This window comes from Rhinatrema bivittatum, chromosome 2 (assembly GCF_901001135.1).
Source record: "Rhinatrema bivittatum chromosome 2, aRhiBiv1.1, whole genome shotgun sequence".
Lineage (NCBI taxonomy): Eukaryota > Metazoa > Chordata > Amphibia > Gymnophiona > Rhinatrematidae > Rhinatrema > Rhinatrema bivittatum.
Window position 1 is genome coordinate 26,263,298 of NC_042616.1, and position 27,792 is coordinate 26,291,089.

Consider the following 27,792-nt stretch of genomic DNA (forward strand, 5'->3'; position numbering starts at 1 on the left):
AGGTGGTCGTACCCTGTGATGGACTGCAACAGTATATCCTTGGCAGTATGGACTGGAATGACAGGGCAGAATGAATGCAAAAGTTGGTCATTTCCCTGCAGTTACTCTCTGAGAGAAAATTAGCATTTGTAGAAAGACCTCAGGTGCTAGTGGAGGATCCTCAAAACATCTTGCTTCACTTTTATCCTTGTAGTTCTATTTTCAAGCCCTCATTCTCTACTAGCTGCAGGGGCTGGCTATCAAGGGCATTTATTTCAGAACTGCCCCTTTTTCTAACTTTAACTGCTGCTTCTCTCCTGTCCTGGGGCATTGCTATTGAAACCTGTTCCATTTCTCTGTCACAGACAGGCTTCACAATACAGGCTGTTATGCTGCACTTTCTGGCCTGCCTTCACTGCTCGCTTATGCCCAGTACTACCTAGCTCCCACTGCCCACAATGTGCCCACTGGCAGTCATACAGAGAATAAATAACTAATCTGAAGTGTAGCTAAGGCTTCAATCACGAAAAAGGAAAAACAGAACAGCAAGCAAAGCAACACAAATCTACAATGATGCAGAGATATTGTGATGCCATGCTGCCTCCATGGTTTGTTTTCCTGTCTTTATTTATTTATTTATTTTATTTAAGTTTTTTATATACCAACATTCAAGACAGTAGTCCCATCATGCTGGTTCACATGAAACAGGAGTGCAAAATAAGCTTAAACTTGAACAATAGTGCAGGAAAAAGCAGTTACATGTAACAGGGGAAAAAAACTTGGAGTAAGAAGGAAAAAAGGAAAAGGAGAACCAGATAATTACATATAATTACATTGTAAGAGGTAGCTAATAGTGATATTGGTGGTGATGTGTGTTGATTGTTATGAGTTAAATAATATTGGAGTTAGGAAAAGCCTGCATGAACAGCCAGGTCTTGAGTCTTTTCTTGAAAGTTGAGAGGCTGGGTTCCGTTCTATGATCTGGGGGGATGGAGTTCCATAAGGTAGGGCCGGCTGTAGAGAAGGCCCGATCTCTTAGCGTAATGTGTCTGGTAGTTTTGGCTGGGGGTACTTGAAGTGATCCTTTGTAAGCATCTCTTGTCGGTCTTGTTGAGGTGTGCAATCGGAGGGGGAAATGAAGGTCAATTGGGGCTAGTTGATGGATGTTTTTGTATATGGTGAGAATGGCCTTGTAGATTATTGTGAAGTGGATGGGTAGCCAGTGGAGGCCCATTAGGATAGGGGTTATGTGGTCTCTTCTCCTGGTGTTAGTGAGTATACGGGCAGAGGCATTTTGAACCATTTGCAGTGGTTTGGTGTGTGATGAGGGGAGACCAAGCAAGATGGTGTTACAATAGTCCAGCTTTGCGAAGATGATTGATTGTAGAATCGTTCTAAAGTCATGAGTGTGGAACAGAGGTCTTATTCTTTTCAGCACTTGGAGTTTATAAAAGCAGTCTTTGGTGGTTTTGTTGATGGTAGCTTTCAGGTTCAGTCGATTGTCAATTAGAACTCCTAGGTCTCTCACTTGTGTAGTTTTTAGTAAGGCTGGATGAGTGGGGGTGGAGAAGCTGTTCTCTGTTGTGATGAGTAATAGTTCCGTTTTGGATGAGTTTAGTACCAGGTTGAGGCTTGTGAGAAGCTGTTTGATATTTTGGAGGCATGTTTCCCAATGAGACAGTGTTTTCGCGAGGGACTCCTTGATGGGGATCAGGACCTGGATATCATCTTGTGTTAATGGGCTGCCACAGCAAAAATCCTTACCAACAATTCAGAGAGACCTCAGAGCTATGCTTTCACACAGACAATGTCTAGAGAAACAATGCAGAGCAAGGCTGTGACATGCTCATTCTTCAAACTCAGCATCACTGTAACCCGCTCTGCGGCATTATAGGAGACTAGGAAAATGCTCCGCTGCGATACATCATAACTCTCATTGCTTGACGGAATGCCAATCCGTCCCTTCTCTGCAACCTGCCCGCTCCACAGTGTATGAACCTTTCTCCATACATTTGCAACTGTTGCTATGCCTATGATTTCCATGGGTCTTTTGACTATAATTGCTTATAGAAATCATTCTGTTTGACAGAAATGAAACAAATAGGATTCCTTTAGTTCACGGGTCCCCTTCAGCTCATTTTGGACCCTAAGAGTTTAGAGTCAGAGTTTAAAGCTTTTAAAAAAGCTCTAAAAGCATGGCTTTTCAAACAGGCTTATATTGACTATCTTGAAAAAAAGGACTAATTGGTTTAAAGAAACATTATTTTTATCTTTGTTTTATGTTCATTTATTAATAATTGATTAACAATTTTATTTTTTATCATATTTTACTGTACCTTTTAGATATTTCAGTTTGATTTTATGATTTTGTAACATGTAAACCATTGTGATGTATATTATGAACGATGGTATACAAGAATTTTTAATAAATAAAATAAATAAATAAAAAAGAAACAAGTTGGCCCCACTGATTTCATTTTTATATTTTGTTTTCAATGAATGCACTTCTCTAGCTGAGATGCTTGTTCAATTAGTCCTCCTTTAGTCGTGCATCAAGGGTTCGACAGTTGCTCACAGATTAAAAGAAGTGGTCAGTTGGTTCCATAGTGTAGTGGGTATCACATCTGCTTTACACGCAGAAGGGCCTGGGTTCAATCCCCAGTGGAGCCATTTTTAACTTGCTGCAGAAACAGGCATGAGTCTGAGTGCAAGGATTACTTAGATACCGAAAAAGCAAGTTGAAGACCAATGTGCAGTGGAAACCCCACCTGTCAGGTTTTCAGGATACCCATGATCTATATGCAGATGCACGATCTATATGCAGATTTACAGGCCCTTCGTTCTATGCTTGCTACTTGATCTCATGCGAATTCATAGCAGATATCGTCTTCCCCAGAAGAAGTGTGGGAATGGTTACTGGAGACGAAATAAGGAAGCTTTAGGTAAACTCCTAAGCCAACACCTTGTGTGGTAAAAAGAATTCAGCAGTGACTCTAGTAAAACACATTTTTCATGGTAGATGGGATGGCTCTTGGAAGATCTATTTTTTGCCAAGAGTAAAAAATGTTAGAATGTGAATGGTGGCTGAGGCGATTATCCCATGAATTATTCAAACAGTATTCTAAAATAACTGGATAGGTGTTTGAAAGTGTAATAAAGAAGAGATCAGACAAGGAAATGGTTCCATGGTGTAGAGGTTATCACATCTGTTTCACACACAGAAGGTCTTGGGTTCAAGTCCCAATGGAGCCACTTTATGTTTCTAGCAATGGATGAGCATTTTATAGATGTTCAGCCATCAGCTGTATTGGTGTCAGTGAATGCTTGCATTGTTATGGGACCTTGTTAGGAACAGCTTGGGAGCAATCCTACAAAGATCTTGCAAGCACAGCTATCCAGGAGGGTTGAGTGCAATAGAAGACAGTGACGATAACTGTCTTGCACTAGTCCTGTTGTCCCTGAGGTGGTCGTACCCTGTGATGGACTGCAACAGTATATCCTTGGCAGTATGGACTGGAATGACAGGGCAGAATGAATGCAAAAGTTGGTCATTTCCCTGCAGTTACTCTCTGAGAGAAAATTAGCATTTGTAGAAAGACCTCAGGTGCTAGTGGAGGATCCTCAAAACATCTTGCTTCACTTTTATCCTTGTAGTTCTATTTTCAAGCCCTCATTCTCTACTAGCTGCAGGGGCTGGCTATCAAGGGCATTTATTTCAGAACTGCCCCTTTTTCTAACTTTAACTGCTGCTTCTCTCCTGTCCTGGGGCATTGCTATTGAAACCTGTTCCATTTCTCTGTCACAGACAGGCTTCACAATACAGGCTGTTATGCTGCACTTTCTGGCCTGCCTTCACTGCTCGCTTATGCCCAGTACTACCTAGCTCCCACTGCCCACAATGTGCCCACTGGCAGTCATACAGAGAATAAATAACTAATCTGAAGTGTAGCTAAGGCTTCAATCACGAAAAAGGAAAAACAGAACAGCAAGCAAAGCAACACAAATCTACAATGATGCAGAGATATTGTGATGCCATGCTGCCTCCATGGTTTGTTTTCCTGTCTTTATTTATTTATTTATTTTATTTAAGTTTTTTATATACCAACATTCAAGACAGTAGTCCCATCATGCTGGTTCACATGAAACAGGAGTGCAAAATAAGCTTAAACTTGAACAATAGTGCAGAAAAAGCAGTTACATGTAACAGGGGAAAAAAACTTGGAGTAAGAAGGAAAAAAGGAAAAGGAGAACCAGATAATTACATATAATTACATTGTAAGAGGTAGCTAATAGTGATATTGGTGGTGATGTGTGTTGATTGTTATGAGTTAAATAATATTGGAGTTAGGAAAAGCCTGCATGAACAGCCAGGTCTTGAGTCTTTTCTTGAAAGTTGAGAGGCTGGGTTCCGTTCTATGATCTGGGGGGATGGAGTTCCATAAGGTAGGGCCGGCTGTAGAGAAGGCCCGATCTCTTAGCGTAATGTGTCTGGTAGTTTTGGCTGGGGGTACTTGAAGTGATCCTTTGTAAGCATCTCTTGTCGGTCTTGTTGAGGTGTGCAATCGGAGGGGGAAATGAAGGTCAATTGGGGCTAGTTGATGGATGTTTTTGTATATGGTGAGAATGGCCTTGTAGATTATTGTGAAGTGGATGGGTAGCCAGTGGAGGCCCATTAGGATAGGGGTTATGTGGTCTCTTCTCCTGGTGTTAGTGAGTATACGGGCAGAGGCATTTTGAACCATTTGCAGTGGTTTGGTGTGTGATGAGGGGAGACCAAGCAAGATGGTGTTACAATAGTCCAGCTTTGCGAAGATGATTGATTGTAGAATCGTTCTAAAGTCATGAGTGTGGAACAGAGGTCTTATTCTTTCCAGCACTTGGAGTTTATAAAAGCAGTCTTTGGTGGTTTTGTTGATGGTAGCTTTCAGGTTCAGTCGATTGTCAATTAGAACTCCTAGGACTCTCACTTGTGTAGTTTTTAGTAAGGCTGGATGAGTGGGGGTGGAGAAGCTGTTCTCTGTTGTGATGAGTAATAGTTCCGTTTTGGATGAGTTTAGTACCAGGTTGAGGCTTGTGAGAAGCTGTTTGATATTTTGGAGGCATGTTTCCCAATGAGACAGTGTTTTCGCGAGGGACTCCTTGATGGGGATCAGGACCTGGATATCATCTTGTGTTAATGGGCTGCCACAGCAAAAATCCTTACCAACAATTCAGAGAGACCTCAGAGCTATGCTTTCACACAGACAATGTCTAGAGAAACAATGCAGAGCAAGGCTGTGACATGCTCATTCTTCAAACTCAGCATCACTGTAACCCGCTCTGCGGCATTATAGGAGACTAGGAAAATGCTCCGCTGCGATACATCATAACTCTCATTCCTTGACGGAATGCCAATCCGTCCCTTCTCTGCAACCTGCCCGCTCCACAGTGTATGATCCTTTCTCCATACATTTGCAACTGTTGCTATGCCTATGATTTCCATGGGTCTTTTGACTATAATTGCTTATAGAAATCATTCTGTTTGACAGAAATGAAACAAATAGGATTCCTTTAGTTCACGGGTCCCCTTCAGCTCATTTTGGACCCTAAGAGTTTAGAGTCAGAGTTTAAAGCTTTTAAAAAAGCTCTAAAAGCATGGCTTTTCAAACAGGCTTATATTGACTATCTTGAAAAAAAAGGACTAATTGGTTTAAAGAAACATTATTTTTATCTTTGTTTTATGTTCATTTATTAATAATTGATTAACAATTTTATTTTTTATCATATTTTACTGTACCTTTTAGATATTTCAGTTTGATTTTATGATTTTGTAACATGTAAACCGTTGTGATGTATATTATAAACGATGGTATACAAGAATTTTTAATAAATAAAATAAATAAATAAAAAAGAAACAAGTTGGCCCCACTGATTTCATTTTTATATTTTGTTTTCAATGAATGCACTTCTCTAGCTGAGAAGCTTGTTCAATTAGTCCTCCTTTAGTCGCGCATCAAGGGTTCGACAGTTGCTCACAGATTAAAAGAAGTGGTCAGTTGGTTCCATAGTGTAGTGGGTATCACATCTGCTTTACACGCAGAAGGGCCTGGGTTCAATCCCCAGTGGAGCCATTTTTAACTTGCTGCAGAAACAGGCATGAGTCTGAGTGCAAGGATTACTTAGATACCGAAAAAGCAAGTTGAAGACCAATGGGTTCCACATATGTGCAGTGGAAACCCCACCTGTCAGGTTTTCAGGATACCCATGATCTATATGCAGATGCACGATCTATATGCAGATTTACAGGCCCTTCCTTCTATGCTTGCTACTTGATCTCATGCGAATTCATAGCAGATATCGTCTTCCCCAGAAGAAGTGTGGGAATGGTTACTGGAGACGAAATAAAGAAGCTTTAGGTAAGCTCCTAAGCCAACATCTTGTGTGGTAAAAAGAATTCAGCAGTGACTCTAGTAAAACACATTTTTCATGGTAGATGGGATGGCTCTTGGAAGATCTATTTTTTGCCAAGAGTAAAAAATGTTAGAATGTGAATGGTGGCTCAGGCGATTATCCCATGAATTATTCAAACAGTATTCTAAAATAACTGGATAGGTGTTTGAAAGTGTAATAAAGAAGAGATCAGACAAGGAAATGGTTCCATGGTGTAGAGGTTATCACATCTGTTTCACACACAGAAGGTCCTGGGTTTAAGTCCCAGTGGAGCCAATTTATGTTTCTAGCAGTGGATGAGCATTTTATAGATGTTCAGCCATCAGCTGTATTGGTGTCAGTGAATGCTTGCATTGTTATGGGACCTTGTTAGGAACAGCTTGGGAGCAATCCTACAAAGATCTTGCAAGCACAGCTATCCAGGAGGGTTGAGTGCAATAGAAGACAGTGACCATAACTGTCTTGCACTAGTCCTGTTGTCCCTGAGGTGGTCATCCCCTGTCATGTACTGCAACAGTATATCCTTGGCAGTATGGACTGGAATGACAGGGCAGAATGAATGCAAAAGTTGGTCATTTCCCTGCAGTTACTCTCTGAGAGAAAATAAGCATTTGTAGAAAGACCTCAGGTGCTAGTGGAGGATCCTCAAAACATCTTGCTTCACTTTTATCCTTGTAGTTCTATTTTCAAGCCCTCATTCTCTACTAACTGCAGGGGTTGGCTATCAAGGGCAGTTATTGCAGAACTGCCCCTTTTTCTAACTTTGACTGCTGCTTCTCTCCTGTCCTGGGGCATTGCTATTGAAACCTGTTCCATTTCTTCCATCGTAGCTTTTCACTTCTCATGTTTGGCAGGGGTCTGCTTGCCTCTTACCTGAATGATGGAAAGGGTTGAGGGCATGGGATCAGATTGGGAAACACTTTTCCTCTTTTCTGCCACTTCCAAACTCCCCAGATGCTAGTCCTAAGGGCTGCTGCTTCTGTGGCTTATAAAGCATGCCAGTGTTAGTTAAATGCCCCGTTTGTTTGCCAGGACCTGTGTCTTTGCCATGTGCTTGCATTTTGCAAAGCGTGGGCCTTCCCTTATTTAGAAATGTCTCCAGATCTTCCAAGTCCACTCTGATCCCTTCTCTACATACTTAGCAGAGGATGCTGCCACTGGAGCTGATATAGTGGGTGGACTCTGAGGAACAATGCCAAGGGCATCAGATGTGCTCTCTAACTGTGCTGCCTGCTCTTCAGCCACATCCTAATTTTGTCCTGCCTCCCCCATCAAAGAACTGGATAAGGTGGCTAACACACTACTAAAAAGGCCTCCGAAATTTTCCCCTTCTGGTACACTATCAATAGCTTCTATTTCAGGGAAAACAAGTAATGACTCTTCATCTGAATAAAAAAGCACTAGGAGTCGAGTGGAATCATTTAGACTAACTGTTTTATTAAAGCATGAGCTTTCGAGGACACAGTCCACACCATCAGATGCATGAAATGATGTACAGTTGATGTGTACAATATATACAGAAGAGTGAGAAGACATGGGAAAAGGCAGGAAACGGTGTGGAGAGAGTGTGAATAGGATTGTAGTTTAGCCTACTGACAACTGAGGTAAGTGTGAATAGACAGAATGATCAGACAACAGTTCAGTTTATGCATATTTGTAGTGAGTCATGAATCCATTGCTTCTGTTCAGCCCTTGGGTGATGGTATTTAGATTTTTAATGAGTTCCAATTCAGCAGTTTCAGGCTGGAGTGCGCCTTTGAAGTTTTCATGTAGGAGTATGGCAACCTTAAGGTCAGATAGAGAATGTCAAGGAAGGTTGAATGTTGTCATTTCTAACCTCAGGTTTAAATCCCTTTACCTTGTCCTTATAGATTGCCCCGTTTGTCCTATGTAGACAGAAGTGGGACTTTGCTGGCAGGTGTTGGCATATATTAGATTGGAAGAAAAGCAGGAGAATGTGTCCCGCATGTTGCTGATGATGTTGTGTCCAGTGATGGCATTGTCTGGGATAATATGTGGAAAGTGTTGGCATCTCCTTTTCTGGCAAGGTCTGGGTCCTGGGTTGGTGTCCTTGTACTATTTGCAGCTGCTGATGAGTATCTTTTGAGGTTGAGGGGCTGCTACACCAGACTAGCACGGCTATCCCTCTGAAGATTTTTCATGTAAATCAGTGGAGGAAAATTTGGCTTTCACTACAACCTCTGCAGCAACATTTTCTCTCTCGCTGAACACAGAAGATTGGAGAGAAAAACACTCACTGTTATCTGCACTCTGCAGCAGTGATGTAATAGGCTACAAAGAGCAGGCCCAAACAGAAGACTCCAGGCACTTGGTCCAAGAAAGGAAAAGTTTCTATTCTTTTTCTTTTTGCCAGCAAAAATAGATGCAGCTGAAATGGTTTTCAGAAAAACTGCACCCCCCTCCCTAGCAGGGAGTAACTTTTTATACTTTCCACATTTCTTATCTTTCACACATGCGTTCTACACCCTGCTGAGCAAGCAAATCCCGGCTGAGGGGCTGCTGCCCCCCTCCTCCTCCTCAGTCTGGAACTTTTGTGAAGCTTCTCCCGTGTCCTGCAGGAGAGGCTGCCGGGACTTGCAGTTCTGGAAAGGAATTTGCGAGTTCAAAGCAACACTGTCCTGCTCATATATTACATTCATTGTTCTAATCTAGGTTATAGACTTGGCAGGCAAACTGTGCAGTCTTATCAGACAATAAGAACAGCGAAGCCCAAAATGAAAACGTGCTGACAGAGAGTTTCTCACTGTCCTAACTACAGCTGTATTAGACTGTGAAGCAGGGAATTCTGGTACATGAAGTCCTGTTTGACAGGAGTTTCAGGTTGTCCTCTGTCAGTGTGAAGTCTCCAGTCTCCGCCCACTACAGTACCCCACATCTCCTTTAATGCACACGCATACAAGGAGATGTATAGATTGTATAGGTGGAAAGAGTTTGTCGAGTTTTTTTTTACTGCAAGAACTGGTTTGGGGGCAGTAGGGCCAGTGCAAGAGTATGAGATGCCCTTGGTTAAACTTCAGCCATGTGCCCCCTTCCCCATTCAATCCCAGAAGCATCCCCCATCCTTTGTGTCCCCCCAGCCTCGCTCTTGGATCGATCAGGGAGTTACTAGGAGTACAGGCTGCGGTTTCAGTGCTGTTATGAATCCAGAAGTGGTCAGTCACAGTGTCACTGAAAGCCACTTCTGCGGGAGACAAGCATCCGGGCGAGGATGGTGGAACCAACAGGGAGCTTGGTCCTGCTCAGGGCCGGATTTAAGATTTTGGCGCCCATAGGCCTAGTGCCAGAGCAGTGCCCCCTATGCTAGCACGACTCTAAAACAAGCAGATGCCGATGTTGCCTATACCTAAATCCGGACCTGCTCCCACTGCTACAGAAGGCTTGGGCCCCAATTGATGCCAGCTTGGACCTGTCCTGCTGTTGCCCTAAAAGCTCAAATCCAGGCACTACCTTGTCCATCAGCCCTGGTTGTAGCAGATTGTAAGGCAGAGTCCTGAAAATCTCAACCTAAATACTGTTCCCCCCTTGGCAGCTCTAAAGGGGAGAAGTGTAGGAATGAGAAAGTGTGCAGTAGGGTCGGTAGGGGGTGGTAATAAAGAGTATATAACGGTTGCAAGAAAGTGGCTAGTAAATGTAAGTGCTGCTATTGTGTCTATTTCAAATATACAATTGGGTGATGCAATCATTTTATTGAGTTACTACGTTGGGTTAATGTTTTCAAGACTCTAATTCATTTTTTGCCTTTCAAGATTTCCAAAGGTTTGTTCCAATGCATGTGGCACTTCTTTTATAACGTGATAATTTCTAATTTTTTTATGCATATATTTTTTTTTTGGTCATAAGTTTACCTACTAAACTGAGAAGAGGGGGCGGGGCAAGATGGGCGGGGCAATCGAATGTTGCCGACCCTCTTTTGTAGCCGGCAGCGCACCCAGCAGTCGCAGAGTGATGACGCGGAGGCGGCAGGGTCAACAGAAGGGGACGGCGGCTGCAGAAAGCGAAAGCGGAACACGTGCGCGGTCAGGCGGAGGGAGAGCGCTTTCTTCTGCTGCGCTCATAACGCAGCAATTTACTTTTCTTAACCAGAAATAAGCGATTGCAGTGAAGCCCAGCCCCGGGGGGTAAGCGGTGTCTTGCCAGCCTGTTCTTTTTCTGGTCTCCCTGTGATATTTTCTGGCAAGCAGCGGCGCTGAGGGTAGGCCCTGGGGTTCGATCTTTAAATTGCAGGCCACGCATGAGCCCCTTTGGTAGCCGCCTTTGATTCCCTCACCCCCCCTCTCCGCACATTTGGCTTTCAAAACATTGAGTATTAAAATGTTAGGATTTAGGGGTCAAAAGTTTATCAAGAACAATCCCACAAGACCATGTGGCTTGAACGGGATCTGCGTGAAGGCCTGAACTCCCTCCCCCCGTAAGGAAACCATGAGGAGTGTTAGACCACAAAATACTTCTTTCACAGTTCACAATCGTACTTCATTCAAAAACCTGAAATGTGCCCTTGTTATTGTGCTTTCTGTAATCTGTAGATTTACTGTTTATTATTTTGTAATTTTTGTTCATTTTCATTTGATATTCTGTCATTTCCTAAAGGGAAGCTCTAGGCAGACTACATAAAGTAACAAATCATTGAGTAGATAAATAGATACATACAGGCTTTTCTGTTGGGTGGGATCCTGGTGGAGGAAGCAATGTAAATGCTACTGGCAGGAAGGTGTATGGGAGCAAGGGATGTTTGGTAGGGTGTCCATTGCTCAGTTTTGAAAAAAGCAGACCAGTTTTCCAGCTGGTGCTGATGGCAGGAGCGGTGGCCAACTACCCAGGGTGCCAGGCCTGGTTTATACTGATGTGCATCTTAAACGTCCTGTGTGCCAGTAATGAATTAGTAAGCAGCTATCTGCTCGTCTGGCTGGTCAGCCAAGGATGCTCTGAACCTTATGGCCAGCCATGCCCCCTGGCAGTCCATCATCAGGCTTGAGGGAAACCGAAGGATGCAGGGCAGGGAATGGTGGACATGGAAAGGGCTAAAATGGGGTTGGGGTGGTGCTAGGGGCTGAGAGGGGGTTGCTAAAATACATTTTTCTAGCATGTAGCAGATGGATTCAGGACCAGTGGGTATAGTGTACTCCTGATAGCAGTCGGAGACTGATCAGATTTCAATCTGATGTCAGCCCCAGTACATATACCCCTGCAGGAAATGCAGCTCTTCAGTATTTTCCGTCTCCATAGCAGCTATTTGATGAGTTTTATATACCGTTATTCTGTTGAGCCATCATAACGGTTTACAAGAGTGTACATTATCTTGTAACAGAGCATTAGGGACTCTATGCACGCTAGTACAGCGTTAGAGTACCTTTTACTGAAGAAACCTAAATTAAGAAGAGATCTTACCTCTACAGACGAGCCCCACTCTCCTGTGGTGACACCCGTTGGGTACCTCCCCCAGTCGAGATTCCTGAGGTGATTTCCGTGATCCCTCGGAAGTGAGCCTCGGTCCGGCGGCCGACCCTCGGTGGGGACCTAGCCCCCGACATCGGGTGAGGCTGAGAGGCAGCAGGTGCAACCTCAAGCGCGGCGGTGAAGGTATTTTCCCTTTTCCCCCTGCAGCCGGAGACCGCCCGGAACGAAACCGGGAAGCGCCGGGACAAGGTAAGGTAGAAATCTATTTAAAAGTCTCCGGTCTCCAAAGCTCGAGGAGACGCACGGGTCGCCAGCCAGGACCAGTGCCACCGGTTTGATCGGCCCCAGCAGGGCTAGACCCTGGTCAGATCCAAGGGTCCTCCCACGTGGAGACCCTCCGAGGTGGTCGCCGTCGTCATTTTTGCCCTGTTCGCCGCCCTGTCCACCATCTTGATCCATGCGCACAGAGGTGAGCCGTGCGCACAACGTCGTGTGCACAAGTGCTGGGCGCACAAGTGAAGCGCACAACTCGGCACGCGTGCACTAAACTTACATGCGCATCTTCGACGCACAACTGTATTATAAGCGCACACGCCATGGCTCCACCTGAAAATAAGCTCAAAGCTCAGGGCCTTTGCCCAGCATGCCACATTAGAGCGGCACAGTATAAGGAGGCCACGGCCCTGTGTATACAGTGCGAAGAGGCTCTAGGGGACCCAATTCATGGCCTTCCCCAGCCGGTTCCAGACCACAGCCCTTCGAGAGGTACACCGGACCTAGCACCAAACAGCAGGACACCCCCTCAAATGGGGTTCCCCAGGGACATGGCACCCCCTAGTCTAGACCCAGCTTCTATCTCCTGGGTGGAATTTTTCAAAGGTCTGCATACCTTCGTCCACATGCGACCGGGGCCTCCTACAATGCGGCCACAGACACCACCAGAGGACCTCAACGTACCAGGACCCTCTATGCCCAGGGAGGTGATCTCACCGCCCAGAAGCCCCACCCTTGGGGACACAGACATCTCAGATGAGGAGTCAGAACCCCTGGAGGAGGGGGAACTCCCTCTGGGGACAGAACACCATCGAACCATGAGACGCTTCTTCACCAAGGACGAACTTCCAGACCTGGTCACGCACAGCTTGAAAGAGCTTGCTATCCCGGGCACACGTGCCTCGGGGGAACCTAAGCCAAACCCACTTTTTGGAGGGACTTCGTCAGACCTCCCGTCATTTCCCATTATTACAAGCCGTCCAGCAACTAATTGACTTGGAATGGGAGGCCCCAGAAACCATGTTCAAAGGGGGCCGGGCTCTGGCAGCCATGTACCCTCTGGAACCCGCTGCCAAAGATCTCCTGGCATGTCCGAAAGTGGATGCCATGGTCTGCGCGGTCTCGAAGCGCACTACTATCCCAGTGGAGGGAGGAGCAGCACTCAAGGATGCTCAAGACAGACGTCTGGAATCCATCCTCAAACAGTCCTTTGACGTCTCCGCTATGTCTTTTCAGGTTAGGTTTAGACGAGTTCTGACATGTTTTCAACTGTTTAACGTGCAACATTGTTCCTTGTACCGCCTTCGAGCGAAATTGAAGTTTCATTGTTAACCAATGTGATTTGTATTTTTGTACAGGAATGTCGGTATAGAAAAAATAAATAAATGTCTTTACAGATCGCAACCTGCTGTGCCATGGTGACACGTGCCTGCTTAGCGCAGACCAGGAACCAACACCCCTGGGGAAGCCCTGGAACCAGCCGTATTATTTCTCGCGAACGCCGCTTCGTATGTGGTAAGCACGGCAGCTAGAGGAGTCTCATCCGCAGTGGCAGCCAGAAGACAAATCTGGCTCCGAAACTGGTCAGCTGACGCATCCTCCAAAACAAGACCCACAAGGATGCCCTTCATGGGAACACTCCTGTTCGGAAGCGAATGAGAGAAACTAGCCAACAAGTGGGACGAGACCCCATTGTCGCGGATACCGGAGGACAGGAATAAGAGAAACCAGCGATCCTTCCCTCGGACCTCCAGGGGCAGAGGGTCACAACGCTTCAACCATATAGAAGCTCATATCAAGCGGCGCAGCCCGGAGCCAGTCCTTTTGGAACAAGCACAATAAAAGGGGAGCTAGCTTGGGTCCAGGCCCTAGCCGCACCCCACAATGAAAATCAGATGACCCATCCAAAGGAAGAAGCCATAGGGGGCAGACTGGCCCTATTCTACCAAATATGGTCGAGATAACTTCAGACAAGTGGGTCCTCTCCATCATTCGAGAGGGATATTATCTGGATTTCCACCACCTCCCTCCGGACAAGTTTGTGGAATCTCCCTGCCACGACCCTTCCAAGAGAATGGCAGTGGAAGCTACACTGACCAGGTTACTAGCTCTAGAGGCTATAACACCGGTGCCTCCACAACAAATAAATACTGGCTATTATTCCATCTATTTTATCGTTCCCAAGAAGGAAGGAACGTTCAGACCTATCCTGGACCTCAAGGCGGTCAACCGTTACCTAAAGATTCCCTGCTTCCACATGGAAACCCTACGCTCGGTAATAAGGGCGATTACAACCGGGAGACTTCCTTACCTCCCTGGATCTGTCGGAAGCCTGCCTACACATTCTGATCCATCAAGAGCATCAGCGTTTCCTACGCTTCTCGATCCTGGACCGTCACTACCAGTTCCGGGCACTACCGTTCGGGTTAGCCACTGCACCCCGGACGTTCACCAAGATCATAGTGGTAGTGGCAGCAACACTGAGGAAGGAAGGGATCTGCGTGCACTCTTATCTAGATGATTGGCTGATCAGAGCGAAATCCCCAGAGGAAAGCCACCAGGCAACCAACAGAGTCAAAACTCTACTGGAGAGCCTTGGGTGGATGGTCAACACAAACAAGAGCTGCCTTCAGCCTTCCCAATTTCTAGAATACCTGGGAGTCCGGTTCGACACCAGACAAGACAAGGTCATCCTGACACCGACAAGGAGATCAAAACTCATGACTCGGTTACGAACCCTGCTGGGCGCTTCTCGCCCTACAGCATGGGATTACCTACAAGTTCTCGGCCTCATGGCATCCACACTGGAGGTAGTCCCATGGGCACGGGCTCACATGAGACCCCTACAACGCTCACTTCTATCACGATGGAATCCTCTGTCCCAGAACTACACCGTACGGCTTCAGCTTCCGGACAGAGTTTGGGCCCAACTACGATGGTGACTACAAGAAGCCCATCTGAGCCAGGGAATGAGACTATCCTCCCCAACTTGGATCCTACTCACCATGGATGCCAGCCTACGTGGATGGGGAGCACACTGCCAGGAACTAACCGCCCAAGGGCAATGGAACAAACAAGAGTCGGGATGGAATATCAATCACCCAGAAGCCCGGGCAGTCAGACTAGCCTGCCTAAGGTTCGCTCACAGACTCCGAGGCAAAGCGGTCAGAGTAATGTTCTGACGGTTGTTGTAGGCCACAACAGTGGCCTACAACAACCGTCAGGGAGGAACCAGAAGCCAACAGGTGTCTCTGGAAATAGACCTCCTAATGTCATGGGCGGAAGTGAATCTTCAAGAGATCTCGGCTGTCCACATTGCCGGGAAAGACAACGTCGCTGCGGACTACCTCAGCAGAGAAAGTCTAGATCCAGGAGAATGGAGGCTGTCGACCACAGCATTCCAATTGATAGTAAACCGTTGGGGAACACCAACCATGGGCCTCCTGGCAAACTGGTCCAAAGCCCAAGTGCCCAGTTTCTTCAGCCGCAGGCGGGAACCCCAGTCCCAGGGAATTGATGCCCTGGTACAGACCTGGCCACAGGCGGCTCTGTTATACGCCTTCCCGCCATGGCCCCTATTGAGCGCGATCCTTCACAAGATAGAACACCACAGGGGGCCAGTACTTCTAGTGGCCCGGGACTGGCCAAGAAGACTATGGTACCAGACATGCGAAGACTGTTGGCAGGGAGCCCCCTGCCGCTACCTTCATACAGAGACCTGCTCCAACAGGGACAGATCCTCCACGAGGATCCAGCTCGATGCTCTCTTACGGTCTGACCATTGAGAGGGCTCGCCTAAAGAGGAGAGGATACTCGGGAGCAGCAATTGACACCCTACTCTGAGCACGCAAGTTCTCCACATCACTAACATACATAAGGATTTGGAGAGTATTCGAATCCTAGTGTGAGGACCACAACATCATACCACACTCAGTCAAAATTCCTGCGATTTTGGAATTCTTATAGAACAGACTACTGAAGGGACTGTCCCTCAACTCCATCAAGGAACAGGTGGCAGCCTTGTCATGCTACGAAACCAAGAGCGAGAGCGGCAGCATAGCCTCTCACCCGGATGTCTCCCGCTTCCTGAAAGGAGCCAAGCACATCCGACCACCCCTAAAGTGGCCGGTGCCTCTTTGGAACCTCAACCTGGTCCTAGATTTCCTAGCAGGAACCTCATTCAAGCCTCTCCGCAGCCTGTCTCTCCGGCTATTAACATTGAAAACAGCCTTCCTGCTGGCAGTCTGTTCAGCTTGTCATATATCCGAGCTACAAGCACTGTCCTGCCGGGAACCATTCCTCAGACTCGCCCCGGGAACCATCCAGTTACGCACAAGTCCATTGTTCCTCCCCAAAGTGGTGTCTCACTTCCATCTCAACCAAACTATCTCGCTACCATCACCAGATGAGCATAAGAATTCACAAGAGGCTCGAAGGCTACGACATCTCAACGTCGGCAGGCTCCTAGCCAGATACCAGGAAAGGTCGGAATCCGTACGAAAGACGGACCATCTATTCGTCCTCCAAAAGCGGAAAGAAGCAGGGGGAAGCGGTCTCACGAGCAACCATAGCCCGCTGGATCAAAGAAGTCATTAAGGCGACCTACGTGGAGGCCGGCAAGCCACCGCCTTTACGAGTCAAGGCCCATTCTACTAGAGCCCAAGCAGTGTCCTGGGCGGAAACCAAGATGCTGTCACCTGCCGAGATCTGCAGGGCGGCGACATGGTCCTCCATACACACCTTCTCCAGGTTTCACCGCCTGGATGTTCAGGCTCGGGAGGACACAGCATTTGCAAGGGCAGTACTAAGTGGGTCACGGGCAGCCTCCCACCCGGTTCTGGAGTAGCTTTTATACATCCCATTGGTCCTGAGTCCATCTGCTACACGCTAGGAAATGGAGAAATTACTTACCTGATAATTTCGTTTTCCTTAGTGCAGACAGATGGACTCAGCATCCCACCCACGGCTGCCGTTACTCATGGAAATTCTCTGGGGAGATCCCTGGAAGCGAGTGATTCAAGGGTAAGCCATGCTTTCCTTCAACTAGGACACCCATTCTACTGGGTGTCGATGTTTCCCGGTTGAGGGCACTGGCGGTCTCCAGCTGTAGCCAATTCAACCAGTTCAAGTTAATCAAGTTATGAAGTTATTCAAGTTAGTCACACATATATCCACAATGCTTTTTGAGGAGAATACTGAAGAGCTGCAGTTCCCCAGTATATGTACTGGGGCTGATGTCAGATTGAAATCTGATCCGTCTCCAACTGCTATCAGGAGTACACTATACCTATTGGTCCTGAGTCCATCTGTCTACACTAAGGAAAACAAAATTATCAGGTAAGTAATTTCTCCATTCCTGATTTTCCAGCAAAGCAAATTTGGTAAGGTGTGTGGCACCCCTATCAAGTCTGGCCACTAGATGCCACTATCCCTGTATCTGTGTACTTAGAATACACTTACAGGCCGATACTCTGAGAATCGCGGGAGAGCAGGCGCTTCGTGTTGAACGCCCACTCTCCCGATGTGTGCCCAATTCGGCCTCATGGGTGCGCGATTCTGTATTCAAATGAGGCCAGGCGCTAATATGGAGGTGCTATTTTTTTTTTTTTATTTATTTATGTGTTTTTATATACTGAAGTTTGGAACACACCTTCACTCCATTTTACAAGTAAAATAACTTATTACAATGTAATGCATGTTAGAAGAATAATGCAATAGCTAAGAATTTCATAATATGTTATTATAAAAGGGTTAGAAAAAGTGATTATCGAAACACAAACAGTAGCGATAATGCATAAATTAACTGAGAACAGCAACAAAATAGATAGGGACAATAGCGTGTTCCTAGCACCTCCTTGTTAACATAGATGTGGCTGTCAGCAGATTCCGACAACCAACGCTCAATTTTACCAGTGTCTGTTTCCAAACCCGCTGACAGCCATGGGTTAGGAAAACGGACATTGGTAAAATTGAGCATACATTTTTCTAACCTGCTGACGGGTGGGCAGATTTTTTTAATTTTTTTAAATTTTTGGTTCCTCTGACTTAATATCGCTAGGATATTAAGTTGGAGGATGTACAGAAAAGCAGGCGTTGATTTCTGAGCGTAAAATGTGCTGCACGTTTTACTTTCGGTATCCTGTGTTAAGCGCCAAGACGTTCTTTATGACGCTTATATCCAGGGATACAAGAACACTTAGATTTTGTAGAAAGTATAATTTTTTATTGATGAATATAAGTTTTCTTGGGAGATGCCAATGCCATGTCTCTAACAAACAGGCCGATACAGTAAAATTCTCAATTTAGTATTCAAATGAGGGCCCGCGGTAAAAAGAGGCGGCTGTCAGCGAGTTTGACAACCGACGCTCAATTTTGCCAGCGTCTGTTCTCAAACCCGCTGACAGCCACGGGTTCGGAAATCGGACGCCGGCAAAATTGAACGTCCGGTTTTCAAGCCGCAGGCTGATTTAAAAAAAAATTTATTTTTTTTAAATTATTTTTTACTTTTGGGATCTCCGACTTAATATCGCCATGATATTAAGTCGGAGGGTGTACAAAAAAGCAGTTTTTACTGCTTTTCTGTACACTTCCCCGGTGCCGGCAGAAATTAACGCCTATCTTTGGGTAGGCGCTAATTTCTGAAAGTAAAATGTGTGGCTTGGCTGCACATTTTACTTACTGAATCGCGCGGGAATAACTAATAGGGCCATCAACATGCATTTGCATGTTGCGGGCGCCATTAGGTTCGGGGGGGGGGGGGGGGGTTTGGCAGCTCGTTTTCGAAGCGCTATTACCCCTTACTGAATAAGGGGTAAAGCTAGCACGTCCCAAACATGTGTTAACAGTGCGCTCCGCCAGAGCACACTGTACTGTATCGGCCTGAAACTGATCACCAGCATCTCATTGTATACATGAACTAATCCTTCTTTTATAGGTAAAATACAATATAGTACTAGGTTAGAAATTCTAAGAGTGCGTGACTACCCAGAGAATAATTTACATTGATTGTCATGTCAACAGCATGATTGATTATCCGTAAGCTATCCTGATTAATTCTCCAAGGTGGGGCCCATTTACCATCACTCTTTAGATAGCCTTTTGTTCTGGTAAAATCTTGCTGGTCAGGGCAATTAACACATCTTAGGCTGTGCTTACAGATGCCCCTGAAAATGGTGCCCCTGTAGTGAGTCTAGCCTGAGGTTCCAACCGTTGCCTTCTGCTTTTGTGACCCTATAATTAGGCATCACAAAGTGTCATGCCAGCTTCAACTGCTGTCCAGGTGTCCTTGGAATTCCTGCAGGTCAGGCTCAGTAAAGGCATTTGAAGTTCACATAGGGGCCGATGCAATTATGTGCGCTGAAAGCGGGCGCCGTCTTTTCAGCGCCCACTTTTTTAACGCATGCAATGCGCCCGCAAGGGGGGCGCCATGCAATATTTAAATTAGGGGTGTCGTGCTAGGAAGGAGGCGCTAGGGTCGCTTGTGGCCAGTTTTCATTACTGGCAGACGGCCGGTTATGAAAACAGATGCATAATTTACCAGCGTCTGTCTTCATAACTCTGCGGTCTGCCGAGTTGTTTTTTTTTTGTTTTTTTTACTTTAAAAAAAGTACAGAAACGCAGTTTTTTCTGCTTTTCTGTACTTTTTACCTGCGCTCAGCTATTAACGCCTGCTCCAGGCAGGCGTTAATAGCTGAGCATTCGAAGTGAGCTGCTTGACCATGTGGAGGATCTTGAAAATAGATCTCTGCTTTCGTGGGGTATTGGGGGGGGGACCAACATACGGAGCCTGCACACAGATAGTGCGGGAGAGTTTGATTTGGATCGAGCGAGCACATTGTTCTCTGGGCCAACCAGGAGGAAAGTTTCCCCGTGACATCCTAGTGTGCCTTCACAAATTCTCCGTCAAGGAGAGGATCTTACAGAAAGCCAGATGAGCGGGGCCCATCATGTGGAGGGGCCATAAAACTGAGAGCTCCTTCCACTGTAAAGAAGAGGTGGGAGTTTAAAGATGCATAATATTTTTATGCAAGGAGAACATAAAATACCGCTGGCCATTTCCCTTTTGGTTTGTCTTTTTTTTCCTCATGGATGGGAAATCTGCTCGAGTGAGCACACTGGAAGGAGGCCAGTGAGGTCCTTAAGCCGAGCTGGGCCTACGGCCTCGGAAAGCCGGATGCAGTAAAGGAAGCTTCACCAATGCATCACAAGGAGGGGGCCAGCGACGTGGCAGGCAATCACAAAGGGAGGATGGCGGCTGAGGAGGGAGTCGAAAGGTTCTTCCACATCCAAAGAGCTTAAACTTGAGGACCGGGGGTGGGGAGTGTCCTGTGGTTGTATCAGTTATTTGACCTGTTTGGGTTAGTGCCTCGAATTCTGGATGTTTTTCAGGTATTCGGGAGATTTACTTTTGTGTTTATATATGAAGGTCCATGTTAATGCCGAATATATGCTAGTTTCTATATTTTCCTACTAATGGTTGTATAGAGGCTCTATTTTATTATCATATTGTCCAGAGTGGATCAGGGAGCATTTGGGTGGCTGTAGCTCTGGGGTGGTGATGTCACTTCCTTCATAGGAGTATTTCCACAAGGAGGTGTGTGGGAAATGGGTTTAGGGGAGGGGAGGGCATAGTGTATAAGCTTGGTGAAGCAGAGAATTTTGGTTTTGGGGCCATGGGAGGACTTTATTACCTCCCTTCGTAAGGTCAAAGGTGAGAGCTGTTGACTCTGCTGGAATATCTTTAAGATGGCGGGGGTTAAAGATTTTATCTTTGAACGTTAAGGGTTTAAATTCTCCCCAAAAAGAGAAGTTTATTCTTTAAAGAAGCAACAGGTCAAGGGGCAGAGATTTTACTTTGCCAAGAGACTCATCTCCGAAAAAGATAGAGATTATTGATATCGAATGTTTCCACACAATATCTTGCATCCTCAACTACCAGACATAAATATGGCGCAGTGGGTAGAGTCTTTTCTAAAAATCGGGAGGCTGTCAGATCAGTGATTAGAGATACAGAGGGCCAATCTATAATAGTTAAAGTTGTTTTGCATGGGGATATGTTCACTTTGGTTATACATATGTGCCCAATATTGCACAAGCGGGTTTTTTTTAAATCTCTATCCAAGGTATTATCTGTCTGGGTCGAAGGCCACTGGGTTATTTTGGGGGGGGGGGGGGGGTTTAATCTCATGCTTTATCCTTATTTAGATAATTCTGGTGGATCACATTTGAAAACCAAACATCACAGATCGTGTCTAAAGAGTTTAATCACAGATTGGGGTTTGATAGATGGGTGGACGTTGAGACATCCAGGTACTCAAGATTATTCTTTTCTAGACCCCCACGCTTCATATTCCAGGCTGGATTATTTTTTAGTAGACCTTTTATTTTTTCATATATCCGATGCTGGTATAGGTCAGATAACTTGGTCTGATCGTGCTCCAGTGTGGATCACTCTGGGCTTCCCTGGCAAACAGAGCCAGAGACGTGTCTGGAGGTTGAATGATAGCCTTCTCAATGATAAAGAGTTTGTGGGCCAACTTCAGGAAGATACTTAAGAATAATTACAGTTTAATGATAATGGGGAAGTGTCGTGTGTTACTTTGCGGAAGTGTTTGAAAACAGTAGTTAGGGGAAAGATAATTTTGTGTGCTGCTTTTGTTAAATGCGAGAAAGAGAAGAATCGCTTAAACATCCTCAGGTGGATAGCTCAGTTAGAGGTAAGGCATAAAAGCGCTCCAGATTCATGTGTCCTGGAGAGGCTCATGTCCCTTAGATCAGATCTGGACACTATATCCCATCAAATGTTCTTTCTGAAACAAGAGCATTATGAATTTGACAACAAAACCAGCAGGTTTTTGGCTAGGCGGCTGAAATAGAGAGTGACATAAAATCATATCTTAAAGAATTAAGGATTGACAGGAGAATGTACTTAGTGAACATAAAAAAAATAGTGACAGACTTACCCAATTTTATGAGGAACTATATGCAAATGATTCTATTACTGAGGAGCAGGTTGCGGAGTATTTGCCAACGGAGGAAGGCCAAGAATCTTTGAATAAGGAAATCGGTGTTCGAAGTTGAACAAGTGATACAAGAACTCAAAGTGGGGAAGGCACCTAGATTAGATGGGTTGACTGCAAAATTGTATAAATCCTTGCCAGCTATCATGAAACCATTTGTTAATATGTTTAATTCCTTATTAGGGGAAGGGCATTTATTTCCAGATTCTAATTGAGCAGGCAGAACAGTTCTTGTCAAATCGGGATGGGATTATGTGGCTCCTACCATTCTATCTCGTTGTTAAATTTTGATTTATAGATTCTAGCAAACGTTTTGGCAGTACGCCTGGGGAGCGTGGCACCTCTTCTGATTCACTCATATCAAATCGGTTTCATACCCAGGAGGTTGGCGTCCGATAATGTGAGAAAAGTAGTAAATCTGATGTGGTTGGTCAAGCATACTCATAATCCATCCGTCGGCATAATCCATCTGTGAGACCGCACCTTGAGTACTGTGCAGTTCTGGTCGCCACATCTCAAAAAAGATATAGATGCATTGGAGAAGGTACAGAGAAGGGCGACCAAAATGATAAAGGGAATAGAACGGCTCCCCTATGAGGAAAAGCTAAAGAGGCTAGGGCTTTATGCTTGGAGTAGGGACATAATAGAGATCTATAAAATCACAAGAGGTTTAAAATGAGTAAATGTGAATCGGCTATTTACTCTGTCAGATAATGGAAGGACTAAGGGGCAATCCATGAAGTTAGTAAGTAGCGTATTTAAAACAAATGGTAGAATTTCTTTTTCACTCATCGCACAGTTAAGCTCTGGAATTCGTTGCCAGAGGATGTGGTTGGGGAAGTTAGGATAACTGGGCCTTAAAAAGGTTTGGATAAGTTCCCGGAGAAGTCCGTCAACTGCTATTAATCAAGTTGACTTAGGGAATAGTGACTGCTATTACTGGCATCAGTAGCTTGGGATCTACTTAATGTTTGGTACTTGCCAGATACTTGTGGCCTGGATTGGCCTCTGCTGGAAACAAGATGCTGGGCTTGATGGACCCTCGGTCTGACCCAGCATGGCAGTTTGTAATATTCTTTGAGGGAGAAGAGATGACAGAATTGGAGGAGGATTGAAGGAGGAGTATGTTAGGAGCAGGAGGAAAGCAGAGGCAGGCCGATACAGAACAGTGTGCTAGGCCAAGTGCACCGTTTAGCCGCACATTTTCGACTCGCGTCTATTACCCCTTATACTGTAAAGGGTAATAGCGTGTGGGAAAACCCGTCCCCCCCAAAAAAAAACTAATAGCGCTTATCACATGCCTATTAGTCACCTGAAATACAGAAAGCTGCACATTTTACTTTCAGAAATTAGCGCCTACCCAAAGGTAGGCGCTAATTTCTGCCGGCACCAGGAAAGTGTACAGAAAAGCAGAAAAAAACTGCTTTTCTGTACAACTTCCAACTTAATATCATAGCGATATTAAGTCGGAGGCCCCAAAAATTAAAAAAAACCCAAAACTTCTTTAAAAAAAAATTAAAAAATATCAGCGGGTTTGAAAACAGACGCCAGTAAAATTAAGCGTCGGTTGTCAGACCCGATGACAACTGCTGCTTCCACTAATAAGGAGGTGCTAGGGACTCGCTGTTGTCCCTGCCACCTCCTTATTAACGCCGGGCCTCATTTAAATACAGAATCGGGCACTCAGGAGAGGTGCCTGGGCTCAATACGGAGCGCCGGCTCTCCTGTGGGGTTTTTTGAATTGGCCTGTGTGTGGAAAAGGAGAGTAAGGTGTGTACGAGGAGGGGGAAGGAGCATGTGTGAAGAGAGGAGGGGAAGGAGGGAGGTATCTGGTAAACACCTGGATGTGGGATAAAGAATTGAGACCTAGGAGGGTGATGAAGAGGAAGAGCAGAAAATCGTCAGGATGAAAGAGGCTGAGAGAGAGGAACGGGCAAGGGAAGAAGAAAATGTAGAAATCCGGGAAAGGAAATGTAGAGACTCTGCAAATGACTGACTAAGAAAAAGAACCATGAAAATAATTGTAAGTAAAGGAATGAGGGAAACGTGAAAAGATGAGAAGGAGTAGGAATAAGAAATCAGTAAAGATGGTAAGAACTGAAGGACTTTACAAGAGGAAGAAAAAGGATTAAAATGTTATTGGATGGGGATATTTTAATAACTGAAGATGTTTAGGAAAATAGATTGACCCTTCAGAAGTTGAGGAGTGGTTTCAGTGGTATAAACATAAGACTTGCCATGGTGGGTCATACCAAGGGTCCAGCAAGCCCAGAGCTTAATTATGCATTAGTTTTAAATGTATCACCAAGTAACTTCATTGTGTGTCCCCTAGTCTGATTCCAGGTCATTTGATATCTTTCCATTCAATTGCCACTGATACATGATTAATTCCTTTTTATATCCAGCAGACAGTGACATCATACAGAAGGGAAGAGGGAGGAGAATCGAGAAGAACACCCTATAGAACTGGCACTTACACCAAGACAGTCAAGAAATGCCTGTAAAAATCTTTCCAAAAGGACTGAAGGGGGGAAGACAGTAGCCAAAGTCATCAGGGATCAGAGAAGAGGCAGTGAGACCCTGCAAGAGACTCATAGGATAGTTACTGCATGCGAGAGAAGTGACAGGGAGCACCAGAGAGACTTGAGAGCAGAGAGACCCTTCCAAAGTAATGAGTGATCACATGACTTCTGGCCTCCACCAGAGAGAGGAGAAGGGGAAGAAATCCTTTCACTGTGACACCTGTGGGGAAAACCTTTGATAGGAAATGTCATTTTATATTGCACCAGAAAACCCACGCAGGAGCGAATCCTTTTTCATACTCTATGTGAAAAATGTTTCAAACAGCAGTTAACCCTGAATTTGCACCAGAGAATCCTCCCTCAAGGGAACACTTTCACTTGTGCTGAATGTAAGAAAAACTTTTCTAGGAGGGAATCCTTAATACACCAAAGAACACACACAAGTAAGAGATTCTTTCATTGCCCTCAAGATGGGGAATCTTAGAGCTCGGAGTTCTCTTTAATAAAGTACCATAAAACAGAGACAGAAGAGAGAACATTTTCAAGTTTTGAAAGTGGAGCAAATATCATTCAAAAGCAAGACCTAATAATAATAACAAAAAAACACAGAGAGAAGAAAATTATTCATGAGTATTGATGGTAACAGATACGTCAATCAGAAAGAAAACCTTACGGGATAACTAACATTGCAACCGGGAGAGAGAGCAATTTCAATTGATAAGTAAAAAACAAAAAAAATCCAAAAGAAAAACATACTGGTGAGAGACCATTGTTTTGTATTCAGTCTGAAAAATTTGTCAGTATGAATGCATTCATCTCACAACAAAAAAAAATCACCAAAGAGGAAAGTCAATTTAAATGTACTGAATGTGGTAAATGTTTCAGTTGGAAGGAAAACCTTGAATGCCACCAGAGAATTCACACTGGAGAAAGACTATTTAAATGTACAGAATGTGGTAAAAGCTTCAGACGTAAGATATCTCTTATGTGGCATCAGAGAATCCACACTGGAGGAAAACCATTTAAATGTACTGAATGTGGTAAAAGCTTCAGATGTAAGATATCTCTTATGTGGCATCAGAGAATCCACACTGGAGAAAAACCATTTAAATGTACTGTGTGTGGTAAAAGCTTCAGAAGTAAGTTCTCTCTTATATGGCATCAGAAAATCCATGTAAGAGTAAAACGATATATATGTTTTGAATGTGGTAAAGGTTTCTTTCGGAAGGCATACTTCATAGGGCATCAGACAATCCACATAGGAGTGAAATCAGGTCCTTGTATATTTTGTTGTAAAAGCTTCAGAACAAGGGAAAAATTTGTAAGCCACCTTCAAAGCCACATAGGAGTCAAATGCAGTTCACGCATTGTCCTATAGTTTCTTGAATTTTAGAATGGCCTGATAAAAGGGTTGGATGCAAGAACAATAACATCTTTCCTTATCCATCAATTTTTATTTAAGGTTTACATGTATAACAATTCTTACATTAAAGGTCATAACAATATAGTGCATTAACAGTTACAGTTTAACTTTACTGACAGTTTGATTCTGTTTAACTTTTCTAGCAGTAACATTGTCACTAGTAATAACAATTAAAATTGATTTTCTTATATTAACATTCATAACTTTGTTCTTTTATTACATATCACAATAAGCATTAATAGATACAGATTGTTAATGATTAACTTTACTAACAGTAGCATGGTCACAATGTTTATATTTTCTGGTCTGTGTTTTAAGTGCAAATGGATTCTTATCTTCAATTGTATGGGTTGACCTTGTCAGTAGATTTAGGTACATGTGTATGGTTTAACCTTGTTGACATTCTCTGGTTAGTGTTTTAGTTGCATATAGTTTGTTTTCTTCAAGTGTAATGGTAGGGGAATATAGGGGTTCTATGGGTGTTTGTGAATTGATTGTATAGGATGGGGTTTCAGAGGTTTGTTGGGTGTGTGGGAGTTTCTTCGGGTGGTAGTTACTTCGGGTGGGAGGTTTTGAGTACAGTTCTTGTTTGTTTGCAAGGGTATGCTAACCAATGCCTTCTTTGTAATTAACCTATAAGAGCCAGTGTAAGCAAAAACAAGTATGACTGTAGATAAGGAGCCAGATCAGACTGGTTCACGCTGGACAGCGAGAAAGTTTGTGTGCTGGAGGTCACAAATGCCTGTTCACGTCAGAGTATTAGAAGGTGATACAGTGAAATTATAACTGGAATACTGCCCTTGTCCCCTTAGCAATTTGCTGAAGGATAGAGCAGCTTTCCCTGGGAAGGAAAAGGCAAACCTAGTATTGAATGTTTTTATACTTTTTTATTTGTATGCTGCTTAGTAATTGGAGCTTGTTTGGTGGCTGCCTATCAAATAAATTTCTCTAAATTACTTTAATTGGCTCTGAGTAATTTCTTCCTGTACATTCAGGTAAGTAGATTAAAAAGTGATTTTCTTAGTGTTGCGCTGATGGTGGACCCTTGGCCCGAGGTGGGGTTGGGGTTACCCACAGGGCAAGCCCTATGGGTCCCCACCATCGGGTTGTGGAGCAGGCTAGGAGACAGAGGCTGACTGGAGCTTTGCTAATACCAGCCCATGGTCCCCTTAGGTTGAGCCTTTGGGTGCCGGGGCCGGCCGGACTTAGGCGAGCCTCCATGAGACAACTCCCAGTTGATATCGACAAGGGTACACCAGAGACCAGCAGAGGTATTGGAAGGCCGAGGATGGTCTGGATGAGGCAGGGTTTGAGACCCAGAACAGGGGGCATCCAAGTAAAGATAGGCCAAAGCCTGAGAGGCCAGGTCCGTAGGACACAAGAAGGGTCCAAGGCAAGCTGGAGTCAGGGCAGGCAGCAAGAAGACACAGTACTAGGAGCAAAGCAGAGGTCAGAGTCAGGAGATAGATCAGATGTAGTCGAGACAAGCCGGGGTCAATACCAGAGAATCCAAGCGTAGTCCAGGCGATGCAGGGGTCAATACCAGAGAATCAGTCCGAGGAACGAGCAGACAAGGGAACACACAGGGACAGGAATAAGCAACTAGTACACGAGCAATCGTGGAGACCTGTTTCCAAGGCAGGGAACAAGTGGCTGGGCCCTGCCTTTTATACAGAGGCCCAGTGATGTCATCATCCGGGCCACGGGCTACTTTCCCTTCGTGGCCCCTATA

At 44.9% G+C, this 27,792-nt stretch overlaps 1 protein-coding gene and 4 non-coding genes across 6 annotated transcripts; all 5 read left to right on the forward strand.

Annotated features, from left to right (window-relative positions):
- The first annotated feature begins 2,576 nt into the window (after window positions 1–2,576).
- Window positions 2,577–2,649, forward strand: TRNAV-UAC. The gene has a single exon. It is a non-coding gene; the product is annotated as a tRNA-Val (tRNA).
- Window positions 2,650–3,158: 509 nt separating this feature from the next.
- Window positions 3,159–3,231, forward strand: TRNAV-CAC. The gene has a single exon. It is a non-coding gene; the product is annotated as a tRNA-Val (tRNA).
- A 2,785-nt stretch (window positions 3,232–6,016) lies between these two features.
- On the forward strand, window positions 6,017–6,089 carry TRNAV-UAC. Its single transcript has one exon. It is a non-coding gene; the product is annotated as a tRNA-Val (tRNA).
- A 522-nt stretch (window positions 6,090–6,611) lies between these two features.
- TRNAV-CAC lies at window positions 6,612–6,684 on the forward strand. Its single transcript has one exon. It is a non-coding gene; the product is annotated as a tRNA-Val (tRNA).
- Window positions 6,685–10,364: 3,680 nt separating this feature from the next.
- LOC115083714 (gastrula zinc finger protein XlCGF49.1-like) lies at window positions 10,365–27,017 on the forward strand. Of its 2 annotated transcripts, none has more exons than XM_029587695.1 (2): window positions 10,365–10,547; window positions 24,521–27,017. In XM_029587695.1, exon 2 carries the CDS (start codon window positions 25,440–25,442, stop codon window positions 26,013–26,015), a length of 576 nt encoding a protein of 191 aa, XP_029443555.1. In that variant the 5' UTR covers window positions 10,365–10,547; window positions 24,521–25,439; the 3' UTR covers window positions 26,016–27,017. The 2 variants fall into 2 exon arrangements, with proteins under 2 accessions (XP_029443555.1, XP_029443556.1); XM_029587696.1 differs by having other exon boundaries at window positions 24,524–27,017.
- The last annotated feature ends 775 nt before the right edge of the window (window positions 27,018–27,792 follow it).